This window comes from Aspergillus nidulans, chromosome I, assembly GCF_000011425.1.
Source record: "Aspergillus nidulans FGSC A4 chromosome I".
NCBI lineage: Eukaryota > Fungi > Ascomycota > Eurotiomycetes > Eurotiales > Aspergillaceae > Aspergillus > Aspergillus nidulans.
In genome coordinates, this window is record NC_066257.1 from 551,914 (window position 1) to 573,557 (window position 21,644).

Genomic DNA, 21,644 nt, shown 5'->3' on the forward strand with positions numbered 1-21,644 from the left:
CACTCATTTCGACCCAACCAAGAACACAAGGCGCTAATGCTCGTCTAACGGAAAATGCAGAAACGGGGGGGGGGAAAAAAATCACAGGTTGCCCGATAACACGGCTTCCGTGGCTGCAATGATTAGTTAGCATCAGGGTTCTCATAAAAGGCATTAACTAAATGGGTCTATGCTTACCAGAATTGATATACGGCCGCTTCGCGTCTAGGTTAACGCCAAACCGCCTCTCCAGCTCCTGCTTGATATTCTTCTTCGTAACGGTCATGAGGTCGGCCGTGCGTAGAATGTCACGGATCTCTGATAGGATCGCGTCGTCGCTCGGTAGGTTGACGTCTTCCAGCTCCATGTCCATGTGGCGGCTCATCATCTCTGACGGGGCGAGAGACATCCGAGACATATGCCGAGGCAGCTCAAGCTGTGACATAGGCCGTGACCCGGGGAATCCGTATTCGGATTGGGTGGCGGGGTGGTACTTGGTGCCGTATGAGATACCAGAGATCTCTGACCGGTCGTCTCGCGAGGTCTGGGCCTCCCATAGCTCGGCCTGGTACTCCTCCCACCTCTTCTTCGGGATGGACGCGGGGTCGAATTTTCCTTCGTCGGAGATGACGATCTTGCGGCCCTTTTCTCCAGTAATGATACGCGTGTTACCCCAGGAGAAGTCGTCCATGTGCCAGAATGAGTAGAGAGGCAGAGCCAGGGAGTACACGGGAATAGCAAGGATGTAGATTATCATCCATCCAATCATTTCCCATTTCCGGCGGACAATAAAGATAATTGCTTGTAACCCGTAAATCGCAGCAAGGAGGAGGAATGAAGTCCAGGGGATAGTTGATGTGTCTCGCACCAACCAGACAATCAGGTACACAATGTATGCAACAGTGACAGGCATGATTATGGTACTGATGAGATCGATGAAGACCACAAATCTCATACTGAAGCAGCAAAAACCGCACAGTTGCTGAAGAGGGATCAATTCCACCAAGTTGTGCACAGTAGAGTTGATCCAGCGACGACGTTGAGAAAGGAACACAGTCCAGCTTTCTGGGGCAATAGTATAGGCCTGCGCTCGGAAGTTGTACTTGGTCTTGAACTTAGGATGATGTTTCAGCAGCAATGTCGTCAGATAACGATCCTCTCCCAAATGCAACAAATTCTTCATATGCAGTGTGTCAACACGGATCTCCGAGTACGCCTCCACGATTTCCTTGCTCACGAAAAGCGGCTTTCCACTCTCGGCGGACCGGATACGGTACATAGTGAAACAACCAGGCAGACAAGTAATTGAACCGAAAAGACTCTCAAACGCTTTCGTAAGGTTGTGGGAGATATAGTACTCGTACACTTGAATCATAGTGACAGCAGAAGTTTTGGCGTTAGTTAGCGATGTCTCTCCACAGACACCAATAATCCGGGTATCATTGAGACAAGAAGAGACCATCCGGGTTGCAGCATCCGGCGCAACAACAGTATCGGCGTCGACTTGAAGTATGAACTCATAGAAGGTTGGGTTAACTCCAATAATGTTTCGAATATGGTGGTGCATCTCAAGCTCCATGGGACTCATAGGAAGATTATAGTGGACGCGGTTCAAAAATCGCATTAGGACCATCTGTGAATCACGCTTACCGCGGTTACCAGGTCGAGAGACTTCCGACGGCTTTCCGACCTTAACGACAACGAGGAAGGGAACAATATGACCCTGCACCTCATACAAACCGGAATAGACCTTACCCATGTTGTGCTGTTTCATACCTTCACCCAAACTCTCAAAACTGAGCGGCTCCGGATCAACTGACTCGGGAACACCCAAGATATCAAGAACAATCCGAGGTGTAGGGCGATCGTTGCCTTGACCAATGATCATGCCGTCGCAAATGACAACGAGAAGCTTGCGTTTATCGTCGTACTGCATGCGGGCCATCGAGTCGATGGCACGGCGCAGAGACTCTTCATCCTCAGTATAGGCTGGAACCTGACAGATGATGAATTTGTCAAGATTCTCAGGTACATTCTTCTTTCCAAATTGCAGTGCTGCAAAGAACTTGAAGACGATGACCGAACAGATGAGGACGGAGATTGCAAGGATGAAGTATCGCGCAAACTGGCACTGCGTCGAATTTCGAGTGTCCACATGGCCGACAATGAACAGATTGTTCAGACAATCCATCATGTCCACACGCAATTTAGGGGTAAGCGGCAGATCTTCCCAATACTTCGTGATATCCTCGCCAGCCTTCTGCTGGAAAAGATCAACCACCAAGCTATCCATAAAGTCAGTATCAATGCCAGTTGTGTCGTCACCCTCCCGTCCTTGGATTCGGCGACCTCCAGCAATATAGCTTGTCAAGTCGTATATTTTCCCGTTAATGCTTGCAACGTTTTGAGATTTGCTGGCCAGGGTGTGCAGGTATTCCGAACTATATCCGATCCAGCCCTTATAGTAGTTCGCCCTGAGGTAGATCATCTGCTCGGCATACCAGTCCGGGCGATAGTCATCGCGGAAGTATCTGAAATCGTGGTACACCGAGTTGGGGTCACCGGAACTGGTTGAGGTAACGGAGCCAGAAAAGTTCGTCGGCTTGTAGTCGAGCAATACCTTTGGGTCCACATTGCCGTCCTTACCAAGACACAGCGCTGAAACTTGAACGGGGAAAAGGGCGGTGGAATCAACACCAGCGTATTTCTTCAATGCTGAGTCTGGCACGATTCCTGGATAATGAGAGTCCATAAACTCTCCAAGATCCAAGACAAGCCCGCGGATCGAAGTGTAGGAGCTGTGGCCATCTTTGCCATCGTGTGACGACAATTCTGCAGGGGAATAGACGTGTTGTGTCGGACAAATGAGCGAGGGAAATCCCACAATGATGAATACGGCAATAGCACAGGCCAACCAGATAAGCAAATTGATTGCGAACTTTTCACGCCATGCAATTTGGATGTCTTTGCGCTTCATCCGACCGATGTATCGAATGGCAGGGGTTGGGATGTAGAATGTGAGCAGCCAAACGATGGCCATCCAGCGCTTTCGACTGCCGGATACTGGCACTTCGTCGACCTCTTCCATCTGTTTTTCATTACCCTTTTCCAGCATCTGTTCCCTGGTCTCCAAGTTGTGAAACATATCGCCCGAATTAAACGCCGAGTAACCGGCGTCAGAGCGTCCGTCAAAATCCCGACTAGTATTGGATGCTTGCTTCGATTCATCGCCGTAGATGTATGCGCCGGGTGAATGGTCGGAAGGATTGAGGAGTCGAACCTTGGAATCTGCGTAGTTGGCAGTCCGAGGATGGAGGAGTGCATCGCCGCCATCGTCCTCGGCGGCAAAGGAGGGAATGACACGCTCACCCACTTTGGCGAGGTCCGCCCAGCACCGTTCGCTGAGGAACACTCCTGTACTGCCGACCCGAGCTTCGTTGCCGGGCCAGCGCTTCTCATCCAAGACTACTTCTGACTTCTCTTTGTCGCTGCCAACCACCACGTTGCCCACCTCCGCAAGACCAAGGAACTCGGCAAATGGTAAAAAGACGCTGAAATCGGCGTTTCGGAGCCGCTGACTGATTTCCGCAATGCCCAGTGTTTGTATTTGGGTCCTCACGCACTTGCTGTCAAATTGGTTGGCGATGCGCCGGTCGTTTGGTTTCAAGCAAAAGACGAAGTAGGGATTCAGATTGCCGGAGGTCAAGCACTTGTTCACAATGTCAAGAGATGATAGGAACTGCCCGGCTGCGCACTGCATGCCACCCATGAGCATGCCGCTTTTCCTCTTGGCCGAAGAATTCTTGGCTGAACTGCCCGTTTGGCTTTCGGTCTCATACGGATCCTCGGCTGGTGTAGCGTCAAACGTGAGCCGTGAAGCCGGACTGGTCTTGCGCCTAGCCATGCTAGGCATTCGTAGCGGCTTGGAGCTGACTTGAGCTTGCATGATCGCAGTCTTCTCTTTGGGATGGGCCACGGTCTGCAAGGCTTCTTGACCAAAGAGCTCCCTAACGAAATCGCTTCGGGTAGACTTCATGAGGTTCATCAAATCACCAGAGATAACTTCGCCATTCTCCTCTAGTAGTCCTGTAGCAGAGTAGTCGACCTCTCCGGCAAAGTGTTTCACGGTGAATGATGAGCGAGCATTCTGTGAAACCATACCGTATCCATTCCCAGAGCCTGACGCCCCAGCAGTGATAGCAGGGTTCTTATTTTCGAATCTTCTCCGCACGGCTTCCACAAATTGAGCGTCCGTCCGCCCGCGTCTTGTTTGGTCGTCTAGGATGCTGAGCAGTCCGTTACCTTGTTTCAGCAGCCCACGAACAGCATCAGTGTTATCGAAATAGCTCGTTGCGGGCACGGCAACTTCTTCGCGTTCTAACATGTCCGCTTTCCGGTCAAAGAATGACCGCAGGCAGAAGTTGTACAACGATTCACAGGCGGCGTTGTTCAGAAGCTGGTCAAGGGTAGAACCAGTAGAACAGGCTTGAGCAAATCCGGGGAAATCAATAATCGACACTGTGTTGGCGACACTGTCCTCAGCAGCACATATTCTCTGGTTCACATTCTCGATAACGTAGGCAACCAACAGAGAGTACAGAACGCGCGAGAGCTCATCTGCACTTCGTCGCGCTCCCTTGGGATCAAGCATGACAGTAACACGCTCCCGATGGATGGTCTTGGTCCGGTAACCGAAGCTGGCCTCCAACTCCCCGACTCCAAGACCGAGGAACGCGGCGATGATGGAGAGGACATCTTTGTTCTTGACAACAGTAACGGTCTCGCCACCTTCATGAGAATATCCACCAGACTCCTCTGCCCCAGTGAGCGTAGCCTGGCCGCTGCCAAAGTCAAGCTGGCCGATGTGGAGGATAGCAGCCAAGATTTGACAGATCTCAGCGATTTCACTCCGAGGGAATTCCAACTTCCTCAAAGCGGTCTTGAAGTGCTGGAAACCATCCGCATCGTTGATCCCGACTTTCAGCTGAGTCGGGTGGCCCAAGTACCTCCATCTCTTGTGATCAGCAGACGAAAGCCTACCACCTGCAGTTGTAACATGAATAGGGCTGTCCAAGCCCAAATGTGCCTTCTCCGCGGCGCTTGTTCCTGCAAGCAGATAATATAGAACATGGAAGCTACGTTCGCCCGTGGGAACCGAAGCAATCCGACTACGCTCAAGTCTGTGGTCGATGATCTTTCCACCTATTAGAGTCGGGTTAACGGAGGAGGACGCATCATATTGCAGTTCCAGGAACAATCCAGCTTTTGACGCGGTAGGTGTCGTCAATGACTTGGTTGTGGTGAGGGTGTCGAAAATGAAAGCGGCATAGGACAGTTTTGATGACAGCGGAGTGGACGAAAAGGAGAGGAATGATGAGAGAAGGTGAGACCGAAGAGTCGTTTTACCGGCGCCACTCTCGCCTCTGGATATATTCAGTAAGTGCTGCTTGAATCAGAGACAACGCCGGGGAAACTTACAGGAAAACAATCGCTTGGTTCTCTCCTCGAGCACCGAGCCGAGTATAAGCCCTCCGAGCGAGGTCCTCGGTCTCGCCCATAGCACTACCTTCTTTCCCGCCATCAGGACCTTTCGAAGATGAGGTGTAGTTGTTTAAGCTGATTAGTGCGTGGGAGGAAAGCCGCGCGGTGGGTAGGCCGACATGGAAGCTGGTAGACAGTCAAATCAGCTAGTTTCTACCTAGAATAATAGAAAGACCACGTACCGACTGGCTAAATGTGCGGTAAGATGGGTATCGGATTGTAGATGGGCTGGTAATGAGGGGAGTGACGATTGCACATGCGACGGGGTGTGCCCCGCTGGCAAAGTCCCAACCATGGCCCCGAAACCTCAATCTGAGGAGATCGTGTGGGAATGGGGTATACAGGCCGCGCTACCGCAGCAAAGGTGTCCCTGACCGATCTGAACGAGCAAGCTTTGTGCCGAAGACTTTGATCGAGTAAGGGTTGAATCAGCGACAAAAAAAGGTAGACATCTCCTGCATACGAAGCAGATATGGTCAAAGCAGGTAACACAGAGATCGCTGGCGATTCGAGGATATCGAGCAGATACTAAAACCGAGTGGTTTCCGAGATTCGCGGCGTTAGAGTGCAGTCCGAGCGATCGTGAGATGAGAAATCAGTGCGGCAGTTGAACGAAAGACGATCATAAGATTAGAACTATGAAGGCGATAGCGATGTCAGGACGTTCAATAATGCAAGCAATGAGAACGACCGGACACCAAAAAATCGAAGCTGGAGAACGAGCGAGGAAAAGACGCCAGACGACAGCAACAGAAACAGAGCCGAACAACAGTCGACGGCGTTTCTCTGGGATCAGCTGTGATAAAGGGAATTCGATAGCGGAGAAGCCCGTAACTTGCTAATACAAGCGGTATTTTTCAACATGGAACATCAGGCCCAGTCCCCAGTCGACGACCACTTTATGCTGGGCCGCTGGACCGACTACGTTTTCATTCTATATTGATTCAGCCTATCCACTAGTTCTAATAAACGAAGTGTCCATTCATTAATCTCGATCTACATGACCAAGGTCTGCTTTATTTGAGTAGACTATTGAATGTTGATGTCAACATATGAGCCCTTCGTCCCTGACCTGGGAAATCCCTGGTTATGGTCCGGCCGGAAGAACCAAAGACCCTTGGACGGCCTGCAGCACGCGTACCAAGTGTTCTTAAAATAGTCATACTGTCATACTGTCATAGAAACCAGAAACCAGAATCCCAAGCGAGAGGAAAAATTGAAAATTGAAATTCAGTCTCAGATATGATACGGGACTAGACCAGATCGAAGAATGTGAGACAGCAGACCGGTCCAATCGGTCATTCAATATTAGCGTCAATCATTCAACGCCACGCAGGTTGAAGAACAGGAAAAGGGGCTCGCCTGCCTTTTCCCCTATTTCTTTCTGGTTGGACGTGAAAAAAAAAGAAAGAATTAAAGAAATCAGGGCCGATTCAAAACCCGTAATCGATTTTCGATGACAAGTTAAAGATTCTGGGTTTAAATTGTCATGATCAGCATCAACCCCAGTTTTATTGGCAGGATTGCCAGTAGAAACACAGCGCTCTGGGTTGGAGGAGAGTCGAGGGAAACGACAAGCTCAGCAAGAAAGTGGGTGCCGATGATCAGACAATGGAAGAGCATATGATAGAGATGGCTGGATTGAAAAATACGGCTAGCCGTAGTTCAAATATACCATGGCTGCTAGGCTAGGCTAGAACCTTCTCGCTGTCCGGGTATAAATAACAACAAGGCGCCCACACGGCCACCCAACAAATCCAGCTGGCGAGGAACTGTCATATGCTCCTGCTCAGGCCGTCGAAGATCTGGCATCTGGCATTCCTGCGGGCCAGCAGCAGAGTATCAGCCGTGGCGATCTAACAGGCTTGATTCGCGATGGGTGAGACAAGGCCAGAAACTCTGGAGAAGTCCGTGAGACATTTGCTGTTATTTTAGGGTCCTGAGCCCCGCAGCTCTCTCCATACCCTGACCTGTTACTATTTACTAATCCAGTAAAGCGGCGGTTGGTCGCTAAACTCCGTACTGTAACTATACAAGCTTGAAAAACATGGTCTTTTGCTATGGGAGTCCAATATAAATCAGGATGAAGAAGTGCAAGGCTCGTTTAAATAATTATCGTTCATCTGGGCGTCCTGATCCCTTCAACCCTGAAAAGGGTCGGCTTGATTATTCATTATGGGACTAGAAATAGGCCACTCGGGTGCCTTTCAGTAGTCGATCTTTTGGGACGCTGGACTCTTTAGTTCGAAGGTAGTGGTGATCTATCTGTAATTCTGGTAATTTTGAATACGCAGACGGAGTCGCCCAAAACAACCTGAAGCAGAGCGATTCACTCCGCTGCATGACAACCGATCTCTCTTTTCTCACGGCTTCCGTCTCGCCTCTTTGTTTTGTCCTCCTGCTCGATAGTTTGCTTCTTGCTTTCGCTTGAATTTCTTGTTCTGTTCCTCGTACATCTTTGCTTCAGGTTCAACATATTGGCCTAGTTAATACTAATCTGTGTTTACGGACTTGCTTCACGACCTTCGTTCCCCAACATTCGCTTGTAAAGCCGCGAAACAGACGACCACTTGCCCCGATCGCATTCCGTCGTTCAGAACATCGAAATCGCTTTCTTGTTGAACCTATCATCTCATCGAATCGCCGTTCAAACTACTACGCTCAACCAAGTGACACGGTAACGTCTTAAAAGCATCTGACGCTCTGCAATCACCCCATTCCATGCATTAACTCCCGTCCGATACCACGCTCGCTTTCCTGGGCATCTCCCTGGGCTACTCCTGTCGACCAAACCGATCCTGATTTGAGTCGGATATAATGTCGAATCGATTCTCTGTGTACTCCACCCAGTCTGCAGGACTGCCCGGTGGCCGTCCGTCGAACCAGCTCTCAACCACAACATTACTGAATGCCCTTCACGCACATTACACCTCTGGCCTACCGTATCAACTAGACGCTGGGACAAGTGTAGTTGTCAACAACTGGCTTACCGCCGCTCAGACCGGCGCGGATGGTCATAATGGAGGCACATTTGACCGCGAATTGGCGGCAAGGGCATGGGAACATGCTCGACGAAGGGCGGAGGATGGTTGTATTGTTCTGAGGTTTGTTTCAGACAAGTGCTTTTAAACGTAGCGCTGACCGCTTGTAGCTCTACTCACCAGTCAACTCCCTCCATATTTGAACCCTTCTTGACGACGCTTCCTCTCTCCACTCCCAGCGTTACTTTCACGGCTCTCTCTGCACTGAAACCGTTCCTACGGGCCGTAACTGCCTTCAACCCTTCTTACTCACTATACTCTGCTCTCTCCGCCAACTTCACCTTCACCCTCAAAGGTGACTTGGTTGCGCTTACGTTGGCTCTGTCGACTTCGGGCCTTAATGTCCAAAAAGGCTTGCTGGACATACCCACGGAACCTGGGTATCGTGCGTTTGATGTCTTTTACTACCTATTGACAACAACCTCGACCCAAGCGGAACGGGAGTTCTTGGCTTTAAGGGAACCCTCGGCGTATGCCTTGTTAAACAAGTCTGGGACATACGATCCACCTTCATATATTCCCACCGCCGATGATGCTGCCGCTGCGGAGGACTTTAGGGCTGCTCTGAAAGCCATTGGTATCAAAGGAGCATCTCTGCGAAATCTTCTCTCAGTTCTTGCCGGCCTTCTGAAGCTTGGAAACGCGGCTGGATTCCTCGTAGACGAGGAGGAGCTTGAACAAACATGCGAGGATGTTGGAGATTTGCTTGGTGTAGACCCTGAGATTCTTCTTCACAAATGTGCTACCGACGAGCGCGAGCTTCTCATTACTGGAATCTACGAGGCCTTGGTCGATTGGGTGATCAGCAAAGCTAACGAGGCCATTGCTGGCGAGCTTGAAGAGTTGAATGCCAATGGATCAGGCGAACACTGGAACGATGACGACACGGTCAGCATTTCAGTCGTTGATATTCCTCGTCCTGCCTTCGGAAAAGCCGTAGCTTTGCGAAACGTCTTTGACGATAGCCTCGGTATCAATGCAGAGATGAAAGAGGACGGCATTCCAGCACCCCCTGTCGGGCAAGCCATTTTGAACGAAATGGCAGCTGCAGTGGAGCAGTTTGGGCCTGACCTTGGGATTAGCACAGACCCTACTAAGGAATACGAACTCGACAAAAGGCAAGGTGTTTTGGAGAAAGTGGGCATTGATCTCGATGCAGATTCATTTCTGCGGCAGATCTTGATTCCGGTCGAGAGTCAAGGCATTGCTGTTGGGAAGAAAGGCCGGTTCGATCTTGCCAGCACTCTCGGTAGCAGCAGAGTTTGGCACCATATATCCGTCCACCCCAGCGATGACCTGCCCGGAGCACTGAATACTTCTGCGCCGACAGCTGCGTGGACAGCAAGCGCTGTATCTCGCCAAATTCGCGAGTGGCGACTTGTTGAATGGGCCAATCGCCGCCTCAAACAGTTCGATTTCACGGCCGACTTCGACGTGGACGAGTTTGTTAACCGTTATTCTCGACTGGGCTGCGCCGATGGCAGGGACGGCGTGGAGAGTTGGTTGATGGAAAGAGGCTGGACGAACGGCGATGCTTTTGTCGGACATCAGCGGATATGGATGAGAGAAAATGCTTGGTGGGAAGCGGAAACAATGATCGATCTTAAAGCGGATGAACCGCCGTCGACGCATTCCTACTTCAGTAATAGCATGCTCGACCCCCACTCCGGGGGCACTCCCATGGCCGAATCTGCCAGTCTACTTGGAGGCAGTCAGAGCAATCTCCTACACAGACAGAGTGCTATGGCCCCCAGCGTCATGGCCAAGTCTATAGCACCCAGTGTGCCTCCTACCATGAACATGGCCGGTGATTATGGTCTGGGTAGCAAAGGTGATGATAAAAAGTGGGACAATATATATTACGATGGCGATGCTGAAGGGGGAGATCGGAAACATCTCGAGAAGGACGAGATCACCCTTGGACGCCGTGTTTGGACTGCCTTCGTTTGGGCGCTAACATTCTGGATTCCGTCATTCGTCCTACGCTATGTTGGACGAATGAAACGCCCCGATGTCCGAATTGCCTGGCGAGAAAAGGTTGTCTTGGTTCTTCTAATCCTGCTCTTCAATGGCATTGTTTGCTTCTACATCATCGCCTTCGGCGACCTCCTTTGCCCAGGCAAAGACAAAGTCTGGAATGAAAAGGAAGTCAGCTGGCGCTCGACAAGCAGTAATTTCTATGTCAGCATCCATGGCTATGTCTACGATATCACCAAATTTGCCAAGGTCACTCATGGCGACACATCACCAGAAGCGACGCCTTCGCTGATGGAACCATTGGCCGGCAAGGTATTGGACGCCTATTTTCCGCCTCCGTTGACCCGGATGTGCGGGAACTATGTCAATGATCTCGCAATCAACCTGCAAAACAACGACACCTCCGCCACAGAGGATCAGCCGCTGGCCGTACATAAATCTGGACCACGCAATCGACCAGATACGACTACCAAGCTGCACAATATCACTTGGTACGAACAGGACTTCCTGCCGAAGATTAATGAGTACTACAAGGGCAAGCTTGTCTGGTCCAAGGATACTGTTAAGAAACAAGCCGAAAGTAGCAGTGAACGAAAATGGGTCATTGCTCACAACAAAATCTACGATCTTACGGATTACTTCTATACGCTAGACATGATGAATTCGGAAAGTTCATATGATTGGCTTCCTTCTGCAATCACTGATTTGGTCAAGAACAACCCTGGCCAGGATGTCTCGGATAAATGGCCGTTGATGTCGTCTCCTTTCCGCGAAGCCCAGTCCTGTCTTGATTACGTGTTCTACAAGGGCGATACAGATTTCCGTGATGGTCCGCGGTGCACGGTCAACAACTGGATTCTACTCGCATTCACGATCTTGATTTGCGCAGTTGTTCTTGTCAAGTTCCTTGCCGCTCTCCAGCTAGGGTCAAAGCGCCGTCCAGCCCCTCAAGACAAATTCGTGATCTGCATGGTACCTGCTTATACTGAAGGCGAAGACTCGCTACGCAAAGGTCTCGACTCACTCACTGCGCTTCAATACGACAACAAGAGAAAGCTGATCTTTGTGATTTGTGATGGTATGATTGTTGGTGGTGGTAACGACCGGCCGACGCCGAAAATTGTCCTGGACATTCTTGGAGTTGATCCCAAAATCGACCCTCCAGCGTTGCCTGTCAAATCTATCGGCCAAGGCAACGAACAGCTTAATTACGGTAAAGTGTACTCTGGACTGTACGAATATGAAGGCAACGTGGTGCCTTATGTGGTCGTTGTCAAGGTCGGCAAGGAGTCAGAGCAGAACAAATCCAAGCCCGGTAACAGGGGTAAACGAGACTCTCAGGTTCTCCTTCTCAATTTCCTCAGCCGCGTTCACCACCGTGCCCCGATGTCCCCTCTTGAGCTGGAAGTTTTCCACCAGATCAACAATGTCATTGGCGTTGACCCTGAGCTTTATGAGTACTGCCTGATGGTAGACGCGGATACAAGTGTACGTGAGGATTCCCTCAATCGCCTTGTAGCTGCGTGCGCCAATGATGCTCGCATTGCTGGTATTTGCGGGGAAACGAGTCTTCAAAACGAGGAACGAAGTTGGTGGACAATGATACAGGTTTATGAATACTTCATCTCTCATCATTTGGCCAAGGCTTTCGAGTCTTTGTTTGGCAGCGTTACCTGTCTTCCCGGATGGTAAGTCTATTATCCCACTGTTATACACACATCACTAACGACACAGTTTCTGTATGTACCGTCTTCGCACAGCAGACCGCGGTCGTCCTTTAATTATATCGGAGAAGCTTCTTGAGGAGTATTCGGATAATAATGTCGATACGCTACACAAGAAGAACTTGCTGGCCCTTGGTGAAGATCGATATCTCACCACTCTCATGACCAAGCATTTTCCCACCATGTCTTACAAGTTCATCCCCGATGCTTTCGCTAGCACGGCGGCTCCTGAGACATGGTCAGTCCTTCTGTCGCAGCGACGTCGGTGGATCAACTCTACAATCCACAACCTGGTTGAGTTGGCGGCCTTGAAAGACCTTTGCGGATTCTGTTGTTTCAGTATGCGTTTTGTGGTAATGGTTGACCTTCTGGGTACAATCATCCTTCCAGCGACCTGCGTCTACCTTGGATATCTGATCTACCGCGTTGCGAGCGACACGGGGCCCTTCCCAATGATCTCCATTGTCATGCTGGCTGGTATCTACGGTCTTCAGGCGATTATTTTCATAATCAAACGCCAGTGGCAGCACATTGGATGGATGATTATCTATCTCTGTGCATACCCCATCTACAGTTTCATCCTTCCGTTGTATTCCTTCTGGAAGCAGGACGACTTCAGTTGGGGTAATACTCGTGTAGTCATTGAGGAGAAGGGTTCGAAGCGCATTGTCGCGGTGGAGGACGAGCAATTCGATCCCCGCAGTATCCCCCTTCAGCGCTGGGACGACTATGCCCTAGCCAACAACCTTCCCGGGCGCCGCGGTGACTACGCCGTCGGCCAAGAGAAGGCTTTCTATGGCGGTCGCTACATGGATGACACGGCGATGGAAATGGATGACATGCATTCGCAGTACTCCTCTGTCAAGCCCGCTTCGACGATTCTCACTGGCTTCCCCGGTCAAGGTCGGCATTCGTACATGCCGCCGCAATCCCCAGCTCCCTTTGGCGGAAATGTCCCTGGTAACCGCAACTCGCACTTTTCCACCTTTTCCCGGTACACCGACCAGCCTCTCCAGAGCAACAGTCATCTGCAGACCCGCCATATGTCAATGGGCAACCTCAGCCAGCTGGAGAGCAGCGGCATGACCAACCGCCACAGCGTCGGAATGATGCAAAGCACAGATAACCTTCTTCGACCTAACTCGCGCAGCCCGGTAGGGTTTAACTCGCGGCCTGCCAGCGCGTTCGATTTCCGGGCGGGCATGAACGGGCCCGACGAGGGTGCAATCACGGAGGCAATCCGGAGCTGTCTCGCAGAGGTCGACCTCGACACCGTTACCAAAAAGCAGGGTAAGTGTCTTTCTTCTCCCTCCCTGTCTCTTCGCAAGCAAACTAACCTGCAATAGTTCGCGCTCTTGTTGAACAACGACTTCAGACGACGCTTGTTGGCGACAAACGAACGTTCCTCGACCGTCAGATTGATAATGAGTTGGCGAATATGTGATTTTTACATAACAATGTGTTTAACAATTTGTTTCACCGAGCGAGCAAGCAAGGTATACATGGCATGGCGTTTGGGATGTTGCTCTTTTCCGCATGTATCTTGAACTGTATTTATCAGCGAGCAAATACCTCTACACCGTACAATACTAATACTGGTACTTGGATCTGACACTCATTGACATGTATCTGACTAAAGCATTGACTTCCTCATAATACTCATTCATGGTCATCGTCATAAGTCATACTTCGTTACGGTGTGTTTTGATAGATGAACAGATCACCACAACCAAGAGAACCACCCCTTCTTCTCTGGCGGTGTCTGTTTCCCCTTTCCATTCTTGTCGTTTCCATCCTCTTCTCCATCCTTTCTATCAACCTTTCCATTCATCTTCACATTCACATTCGCTACCCCGTTGGCCATGCTCCCGCCATGGTCAAGCTCTCTACCAATCCCCCCTTCAGCCCCTTCCATTCTGTATTCCTCATCCTCGTCCAAGCTACCCCTCCTCTCTTCTTCCTCCAACTCCCGCTCCAAAGCCCCTACAACATCCTCAACAACAAGCAAATCGCGCTCAATCATCTCCGCCCAATTCTGCACGTCGCCAATCTCCTTCAACGCGTTCCGTCCCTCATCTGCAACTTTCTCCCAAGCGTCATTCTGCTTACGCAGGCTCTCAGTGTGTCGCGCTAGCTGCGCTTCTTGGTTCTTCAAAGCCTGGGAATTAGAGTGGAGGTTCTGGGCTCGATCGACGAGCGCACTGGTGTAGTTTTGACCGAGGGAGTGAAGAGAGGCAGTGAAGGCGGATGTTGCGAGGGTGCGCGGGTCGAGTGTGTCAGAGACGGGGTCTTGGCCGGTGTTGGCGTTCGAATTCGAGGCCGAGGTCGAGGTCGCGGTGGGATTTTGAGGGGCGGATTGGGGGTCTGCAATTATAGCGGGCGAGGTGGGGGACATCTTGCTTTCGGGGTGGTTCCTTGAGTAATGTAGTATACTGATCGCAAATGTAGGAAAGGGGATTGGGGAATGACTTGATAAGGTAGGGGGCTGTTTGTGAGGTAAACTGTTGGTGAAGTGTAACAAGATTGATATATTGTGTTGGTACACCTCACCTCACTTTGTTGGACGACCACATGACTTGTTTAGCTGCATATGGATGAGTTGGGTTTGTAGTCAAGTCTGATAGTTCGGGTTAACATGAAGAACCTCTAGATTATATATAACCAGCCATCCGAACCTCATGAATTTATATCTACTTATTTAACTCCTCTGCCGCATCCTTCACATACTCCCTCCAAGCATTCAAATCATCAACAGGGTCTAATAAATCACCGTCCTCGCGGCTCGCATTATGGATGTCTGCATACTCGTCCCACACCTCCCAACGCCCCAGACTGAATAAGTGGCGCATGGTCGGCCGTCCATGAGGGCAATTCCATGGTTTATCAATAGTCCCCATGTCCCTAACCACACGCTCCATCTGTCTCTGCGTAAGCGTCTTGCCAATCATGATGCTGGACCGGCACGCGCGCATCGCGAACATTTTGCGGACTTTGCTGGGCCGAGGGATATCAATTTCCGGACCCGTGGTATTTGGTGTAGATGTTTCGGTTAGTATTGCGATAAGTTCTTCCAGATCGCGCACATCGAATACCACTTCTTTGGAGAGCGGCAATGAAAGAAGACTACACCTTTGCCCGATCGGCTTGTCACCGCTGTCGTCGACGTCAACGACGAAGCCGTTTTTCTCAAGGATGACCTGGTTTTCGATGACGATCTCCTCTTCGACGGCTGTGAGGTCGAGACGTTTGGGGTGGACGAGGCGCTGGTTTTGAACGGTCGTTGTGGATTGGAGGCGCTCGAAGTTGATTTTCTCGTCTGAGGCGTGTTGGTCGATTATAAAGAGTTCGTCTTTGAACCCTAGGCCCGAGGCTGGGTCGGACTCTGCGCGATGCGATGTTGATGTGGTTCGCGAGGCGAGAATGAAGCCTAGGTTGAATTGGCCATGGATGCGCATGCGCGCAAAGTCGTCTTTGTTAACAGTTAGTGTTAGACGCTCTTCAGGTGCGACTTGGGACAGTCTAGATTCGTCGAGTTCGTCTTCAGAGGATGAAAGGTTTCGTCTGCTGTGGCTGTCGTGGATATACTTTGCTTGAGATTCAATCCTGGAGAGGGATGCGTTGATTGCAGTTGCGAGATGCACGGTTGAATCCCTGTAACTGACGCCCTTGTGTAGTTTATTCGCTCTGCTGATACTGTTCGCTTGATTGGCCTTTCCTGCTTCTTCGATGAGGCGTTGAACTTCGGCATCTTCGCGTCTTTTCTTTTCCTCGGCGTTCATATCCTCTTTAGCCGGCTGCGGTTCAGTCTGAGTGTGTTCGTCAGACTGGGTGGCATTATCATCCGATGGTACGAAAGATTCAGCTTCTTCCACTTCTTCCTCAACTTGATCTTCGACTTCACTCTCGGTTTCTTTCCCTGCCTCTGCCTCGAGGTCTTCGTGTACACCGTCACTTTCTTCCACTTCTTCCTCGTCCTCATCCTCAAAACTCTCCTGCTCGTCACTATCATGGGTCGACATCTGAGACCCGGGCGCCGCAAAATCCTGCATACGACCAAATATGCTAGGACGAGACGGGGTATGAATTCGTCGCTTTCTCGGGGGGAGAGTGGGTGAGTCGCTCGTGTTCCTCTTCCTAGGCACGCCGCTCCCTACCATTGACGTGACTGTCCTGTTGCCGATAGTGATCGTGGCCATCTCTGCCGGTAAACGTCTCGGCCTCATGCGGTCAAATGCATTTTGTATAGTGTTAGGGGTTTCAAAGTCTGGAATAAGTTCACGGGAATGGGATGCTGGTGCGTCATGCTGAACGTCCTGGAGTTCTGTTCCTGCTTGGGATGGAGTCTGACTGACAAAAAGGTCGTCATCGGAGATTCGGTCGTCGGCTGTATCTTGCGGTTCTTGCACCGGCGCAGGCGAAGATGAAGCAGGCGAAAAATGTTGTTGGCTAAGTGTTCTCCTGGGCAATGTTTCATCCGGTGGAGTGTCTCGAGTCCTGATATTGCCAAGAAGGCCCTTCATCCTGTCTTGCGGGTTCGGTTGACTGCCCCCCTCACGTTCGTCACGGTCTGATGCTTCCTGTTCCATAGCTCGATCAGACCTAGTAGTTTCCGGCAAGGACCGCTGTCTAGCGAGCGGTAGCTTCCCAAGAATCTGTGACTGAGGCACAGTCTGATCCGCAGACTCAAACAGTTTCTGAAGAGACTGCTTCAACGACTCAATAAGTGCCCCGGCGTCATGCAACAGGATCGTCCGCTTGTCTGGAGACACATTGACATCATACGCATTCGTGTCCATATGGAAGTCCGCGAAGACAAATGGTGACTGAGCCAAATTAAACGATTTGTACACCTCATTAATTGCCTTGGTAATTTGTGGCAACGCACAGGGGCGGGAATTCACAAAGAGCATCTGCCGATCAGGCGTCTGGCGGCCTTCGCCGAAAACAGGTCGCGAGATGTGTCCGCGCACTTGGATGTTGCTCTTCTTATCGCCGGCCATCATCGTTTCAGCTACAGACGGCTCAAACTGCAGCTCCAGATCCAGCGGTATCAACGCAAGAAGTGTCTTCGCGCCGTAGACGTTGGCGATATTCTCCTTTGTTGTCGGGTTTCCGTTCGTTGCGAAGACTACAACTGTCTTCTTGGCTTGTGTATTCTTGATAGTAAAGCGTACTCCTGTGCTAATGCAAGCGTATGCATGTAGCAGATTCAGGACCTTGCCATACTCGCGTTTAATGTTCTTTTCCAGCTCGCGTCGTCGGACAGGCAGTTTTCTGAACAGACTTTCCACGGATGCGACTGTACCTTTTTGCCCCGCAACTACTTCTGTCTTTCTCAGCTTCCCCGATTGTTCGAACTCGAGACGGGTCGCGCGCGGGGCCTGGTTAGCTTGGGCGGTCGTGATGCGAAAGTCGGAGAGCGCGCATAACGACGATAAAGCTTCGCCGCGAAATCCGAAAGTCTGGAGGTGAAGGAGGTCATCGTAGGAGGACAGTTTGGATGTGTAGTGCTTTAGAGCTGTAGATGGTCTCGTCAGCTGCGATTTTTCGGCGTATTGTTGCAAATCCCGTACCCACGTTCTCATAATTCTCTGGGGCGATCCCGCTGCCATTATCCTGAACCTCGATCAGGTCGAGGCCGCTATTTCGGAAACGAACTTCTACAGAAGCACTTGTCAGATGTACTCATGATGACATTAGGCTATTAGGACTGACCGATCGATGTGGCACCAGCATCAAGGCTGTTCTCAACAAGCTCCTTTATCACTGAGGTAAGATCAACAATGACCTGGCCGGACTGGATTTGATGAATCTAGCACGTAAAAATGTTAGAAAGCATAATCTTCTCGGGTTGAGGGGTAATTACTGAGCGGGCCTCGATGGCCTTGATGGTTGCCATTGTCCCATTGCGAGCAAGGTCAAGGACGAGGAAATCGAGACGCGCAACGCGTTCGTGCGGAGAACAATTTAGATAAGATAGGTACGAGGGCCACGATAGCCACCCTGCACCCCATTAACATAAAGAAGATGGAATGATATCCTTTATGTATTCTAAAACGATCTTATCAGTGTTTCGACTTTTATTCTACAACTGCTCTGCCTGATGTACTTTTTAAGTGGTGAGCAACAAGGCATTGCCGATAGCTCCGTTAACCCCGACTAACTACATACATTAAACCGCAAATCCAACTACACTCCATGTCTCTGGTCCCAGTCACAACCTTCTCAGAAACTAGTCAAAGATAATCATGGGTTTCGAATTTGTGAACAACAATACTGCTATTGATAGCGCGGCGAGGAAACGTATTCGCACCCACGCTGCAGCAGGGAAAAACGCCAACAGGACTTTGACACGGCCATCCAAGGCCGTTGCTCTCAGACGCAACGTGGCAGTTCCGTTTCGAACACCGGATACTATAAGACGATTGCAGAGAGATTCCAAGGCTGGTGCAGAGATTGAGCGGCCAGTTACTGATGGACTGCAGTTTCTTATACCTGTTCCTGCAAGATCACAGGGTTTAGTTCGACAAGGTACCTGCTTGCACCGTAAACCTGGATTGATAGTACTATAAGGCTGATGTGCACCCATCGAAGCACTGTTTTTTTTCACCGGCGTTCGTTATAACCCTGAGCTGGAAGGGGCCGTGGAGAATCCGGACCATATGGGCTCCGTCTGGGTGCGATATATATTTCTCGACGAGGCTTGTGTGTTCCCTTCCACAGACTTTCCTGATGTACATGGTTGGGCGCTCATTAGGACGATTGGCATCTTCAGATTTTCACTGCTCTGTCGCTACTTCGCTCCTCTGCTCTAAGAATCTAGTCCGCGAAACGACACAAGGAATGTACCACATTGCGCGCACCTATCGTATCGTTCAGGATCGGTTAATGAGCGAGGAAGAGGCAACATCTGATATGACGATTGCAATATTGGTGGCTATGTCTCAGTATGAGCGGTTGCAGGGCCAGTATGCGCGTGGCTATGTCCATGTTCGTGGCATGCGGCGGATGATTGAGCTACGTGGGAGCATCAAGCAGTTCGATAGTGATTGCCGCGGGGTTATTCAAAAGGTTCTGAGGTATGATTCTGGTCAATTTATTTATTATTTGACGCTCGGCTAATTATGCAGGGCCGACCTCGAATATGCTTTACAGCTTGGTTCGGCGACACTCTTCGGTTTTGAGGGCATCAGGTTTCTGCGTGAATGTAAAGATATATGTTTGGATCACGGGAAGGAAGAGAAGTTGGTTGCAAATCCCGAGGTGAATTCCTTCCTGCAAGCCGGCCTGCGTCTTAGTCTATGGTCGGCCTTTTCAGACATGAGGAGGCTCGCAGATTTACTCAACGATGCCGGCGCTGGGTATAGACGGAAGCTAGGTGCTGACGAGTTCCACAACACCATCTTGCTCTTGGGCTATAGCCTCCTATATATCAGCCCCTTAGATGTAAGCACTGGGCCTGGTGCATGCTCCATGTTGGGTATCAGTCCCCTTGAGGAAGTTGTCCACTTGGGCCTTGTTGCGTTCTTGGTGACATTTCTAAGGGGTCTAAACCAACGAATCCCGGAAAACCCCCTTCTCTCATATCGTCTTCGGCTCGCTATCGAGAAGTTATTGTCGTCGGTCGGAGGAGGGGAGGAAAGCAAAATCATAAAAAGAGTGTTGGTATGGGCGCTCTTCGTTGGGGCGGTCGTTGTATTCAAGCCTTCAGACGATGAATGGCTGATACCAACAACTAATACTGCAATGAACGCTCTTGGTCTCTCCTCCTGGAAGGACGTAAAGGAGGCACTCGCTGGCTTCCCATGGGTGGATGCGATACATGATAGAACCGGCACAGTGCTTTGCACTACGCAGAAATTTCTCAGCTTCTCAACTCAAATTGACTAATTACACTGATACAACAGATGCAGCGACGAAAAGGTTACATGGCACTTATTTCTGCAACGCCTTTCGCACACATCCTGGCTCGGCAGTCTCGATTTCCTTCACAATGAGATTCCATAAATGTTCCTGCCACTTTTTCGCCTCCTCGCCCTTCGCCCAATCAGGGACTTTGTCTCTATTGATTATATTAGCACAGTCCGACGCATTAGAGGTTTGGGGCCACGCACTCTCTAATCTCACAATTGGAAGTGTAGGCGCCATGGCTTTCCTTTCCTAGAACGGAACCAGCGAGAAGAGTCCGACTTCCATCCTCCGCAGTTCGTCCATATAGCTCATGCTGTTCGACAATTGCCTGCTTCTGGGCAGGTGGGCAATTCCGAACCAGCTCAGTCTTACAGAGACCAGGACAAATGGAATTGATGACCACCTTCCCTTGCTCAACAGGCAACCGAGCCGCCAGCTCACGAACAGCTAAGGTATCCATCAGCTTGGAAAGAGGGTACCTGCTCGCACAGCATATGTTAGCATCAACAAGACTCAAGGAAGTTGTGATACAATGGACATACGTAACCATCAATTGCTCACTAGGCAACTCATCCATCCTGACCAGCGGATCCTCTCGAATTTTCTCCCACGTCTCACGCACATCCCATCCAACACCGGATGTCACAATCGACAAGTGCGGCAGAACACCATACTTCTCTGCCGACTCCTTCAGCTTCGGCAACAACAGCACGGCCAAGAGAAAAGTACTCAAGACATTCACCGTGAGCGATAACCCATGCCCCTCGGCTCTGGTTTGTTCCGCCGTCGCCACAGCCGCATTCTCAATCACAGCATCAATTCGGTCAAGCTCTGTAATCGCACGCTTTGCGAAGGTCTTGACGGAAGCATAGCTGCTCAGATCAAGGGCCCAGACCTCGGCGACGTCAGTTGTCGCCGTGGCTTCATCGATTTTTTGCTTTGCGGCCTCGCCGGAAGGTATGCTGCGCACGGCTAGGATTACTCTCTTTGCACCGAGGCGGACGAAGTGCTTTGCCGCTTCAAACCCAAGACCAGTGTTTGCGCCAGTCACGATGTAAGTCTTTCCTGCGGTGGATTCCGTGGTTGCGAGGATGGGGAGATCGCGAGGCTGGGTTGAGACTTCGTGAGACATTTTATTGGCTTTGATTATGAGCGACGTGAAAAATACAACAGCTTTTTCTGGAAGAGCGAATTTGTAGTGAGTTTTGCAGTTTTAATGGATGCTGAGCATGAGCGTAGAAGAAGCAGATAGCACGGCATCACAACCCTCTTTATACCTCGATCCCAGGTTCCGCCAGGCACAGATGGAAGCCGGCGTTTACGGACAACTTGATGAACAATCTCCTTGAAATGTCTAATTATCCCCGAGGTAACCCAAATATCAACGAAATTCAGAGTTGTCGCCATGTCCTTCGTTACCGTTCGTTATTACAACGCCGGGCGCTGCCCGAAAGTTGTACATACGAGTAGT

General features: G+C 50.5%; 5 protein-coding genes across 5 annotated transcripts, besides 1 other annotated feature; 2 read left to right on the plus strand and 3 right to left on the minus strand.

Annotated features, from left to right (window-relative positions):
- Window positions 1–21,644: part of a sequence feature (contig 1.107 303..444822(-1)) that runs on past both edges of the window.
- On the minus strand, window positions 82–6,235 carry chsE (chitin synthase class Va; the record flags this gene model as incomplete). Its single annotated transcript, XM_658830.2, has 4 exons — window positions 5,703–6,235; window positions 5,458–5,646; window positions 178–5,402; window positions 82–113 (listed from the first exon to the last, which is right to left on the minus strand). Exons 1-4 carry the CDS (start codon window positions 5,813–5,815, stop codon window positions 82–84), a joined length of 5,559 nt encoding a protein of 1,852 aa, XP_663922.1. The 5' UTR covers window positions 5,816–6,235.
- csmB lies at window positions 8,338–13,706 on the plus strand (the record flags this gene model as incomplete). The annotated part of the gene is made up of 4 exons (XM_658829.2): window positions 8,338–8,624; window positions 8,672–12,226; window positions 12,273–13,552; window positions 13,609–13,706. 4 exons carry the CDS (start codon window positions 8,338–8,340, stop codon window positions 13,704–13,706), a joined length of 5,220 nt encoding a protein of 1,739 aa, XP_663921.2.
- On the minus strand, window positions 13,983–18,161 carry ANIA_06316 (ATP-binding mismatch repair protein PMS1; the record flags this gene model as incomplete). Its single annotated transcript, XM_658828.1, has 5 exons — window positions 13,983–14,676; window positions 14,990–17,780; window positions 17,836–17,922; window positions 17,978–18,059; window positions 18,129–18,161. 5 exons carry the CDS (start codon window positions 18,159–18,161, stop codon window positions 13,983–13,985), a joined length of 3,687 nt encoding a protein of 1,228 aa, XP_663920.1.
- On the plus strand, window positions 18,511–20,152 carry ANIA_06315 (uncharacterized protein; the record flags this gene model as incomplete). Its single annotated transcript, XM_658827.1, has 3 exons — window positions 18,511–18,793; window positions 19,086–19,341; window positions 19,393–20,152. 3 exons carry the CDS (start codon window positions 18,511–18,513, stop codon window positions 20,150–20,152), a joined length of 1,299 nt encoding a protein of 432 aa, XP_663919.1.
- On the minus strand, window positions 20,355–21,305 carry ANIA_06314 (putative short-chain dehydrogenase/reductase family protein; the record flags this gene model as incomplete). The annotated part of the gene is made up of 2 exons (XM_658826.1): window positions 20,355–20,652; window positions 20,716–21,305. 2 exons carry the CDS (start codon window positions 21,303–21,305, stop codon window positions 20,355–20,357), a joined length of 888 nt encoding a protein of 295 aa, XP_663918.1.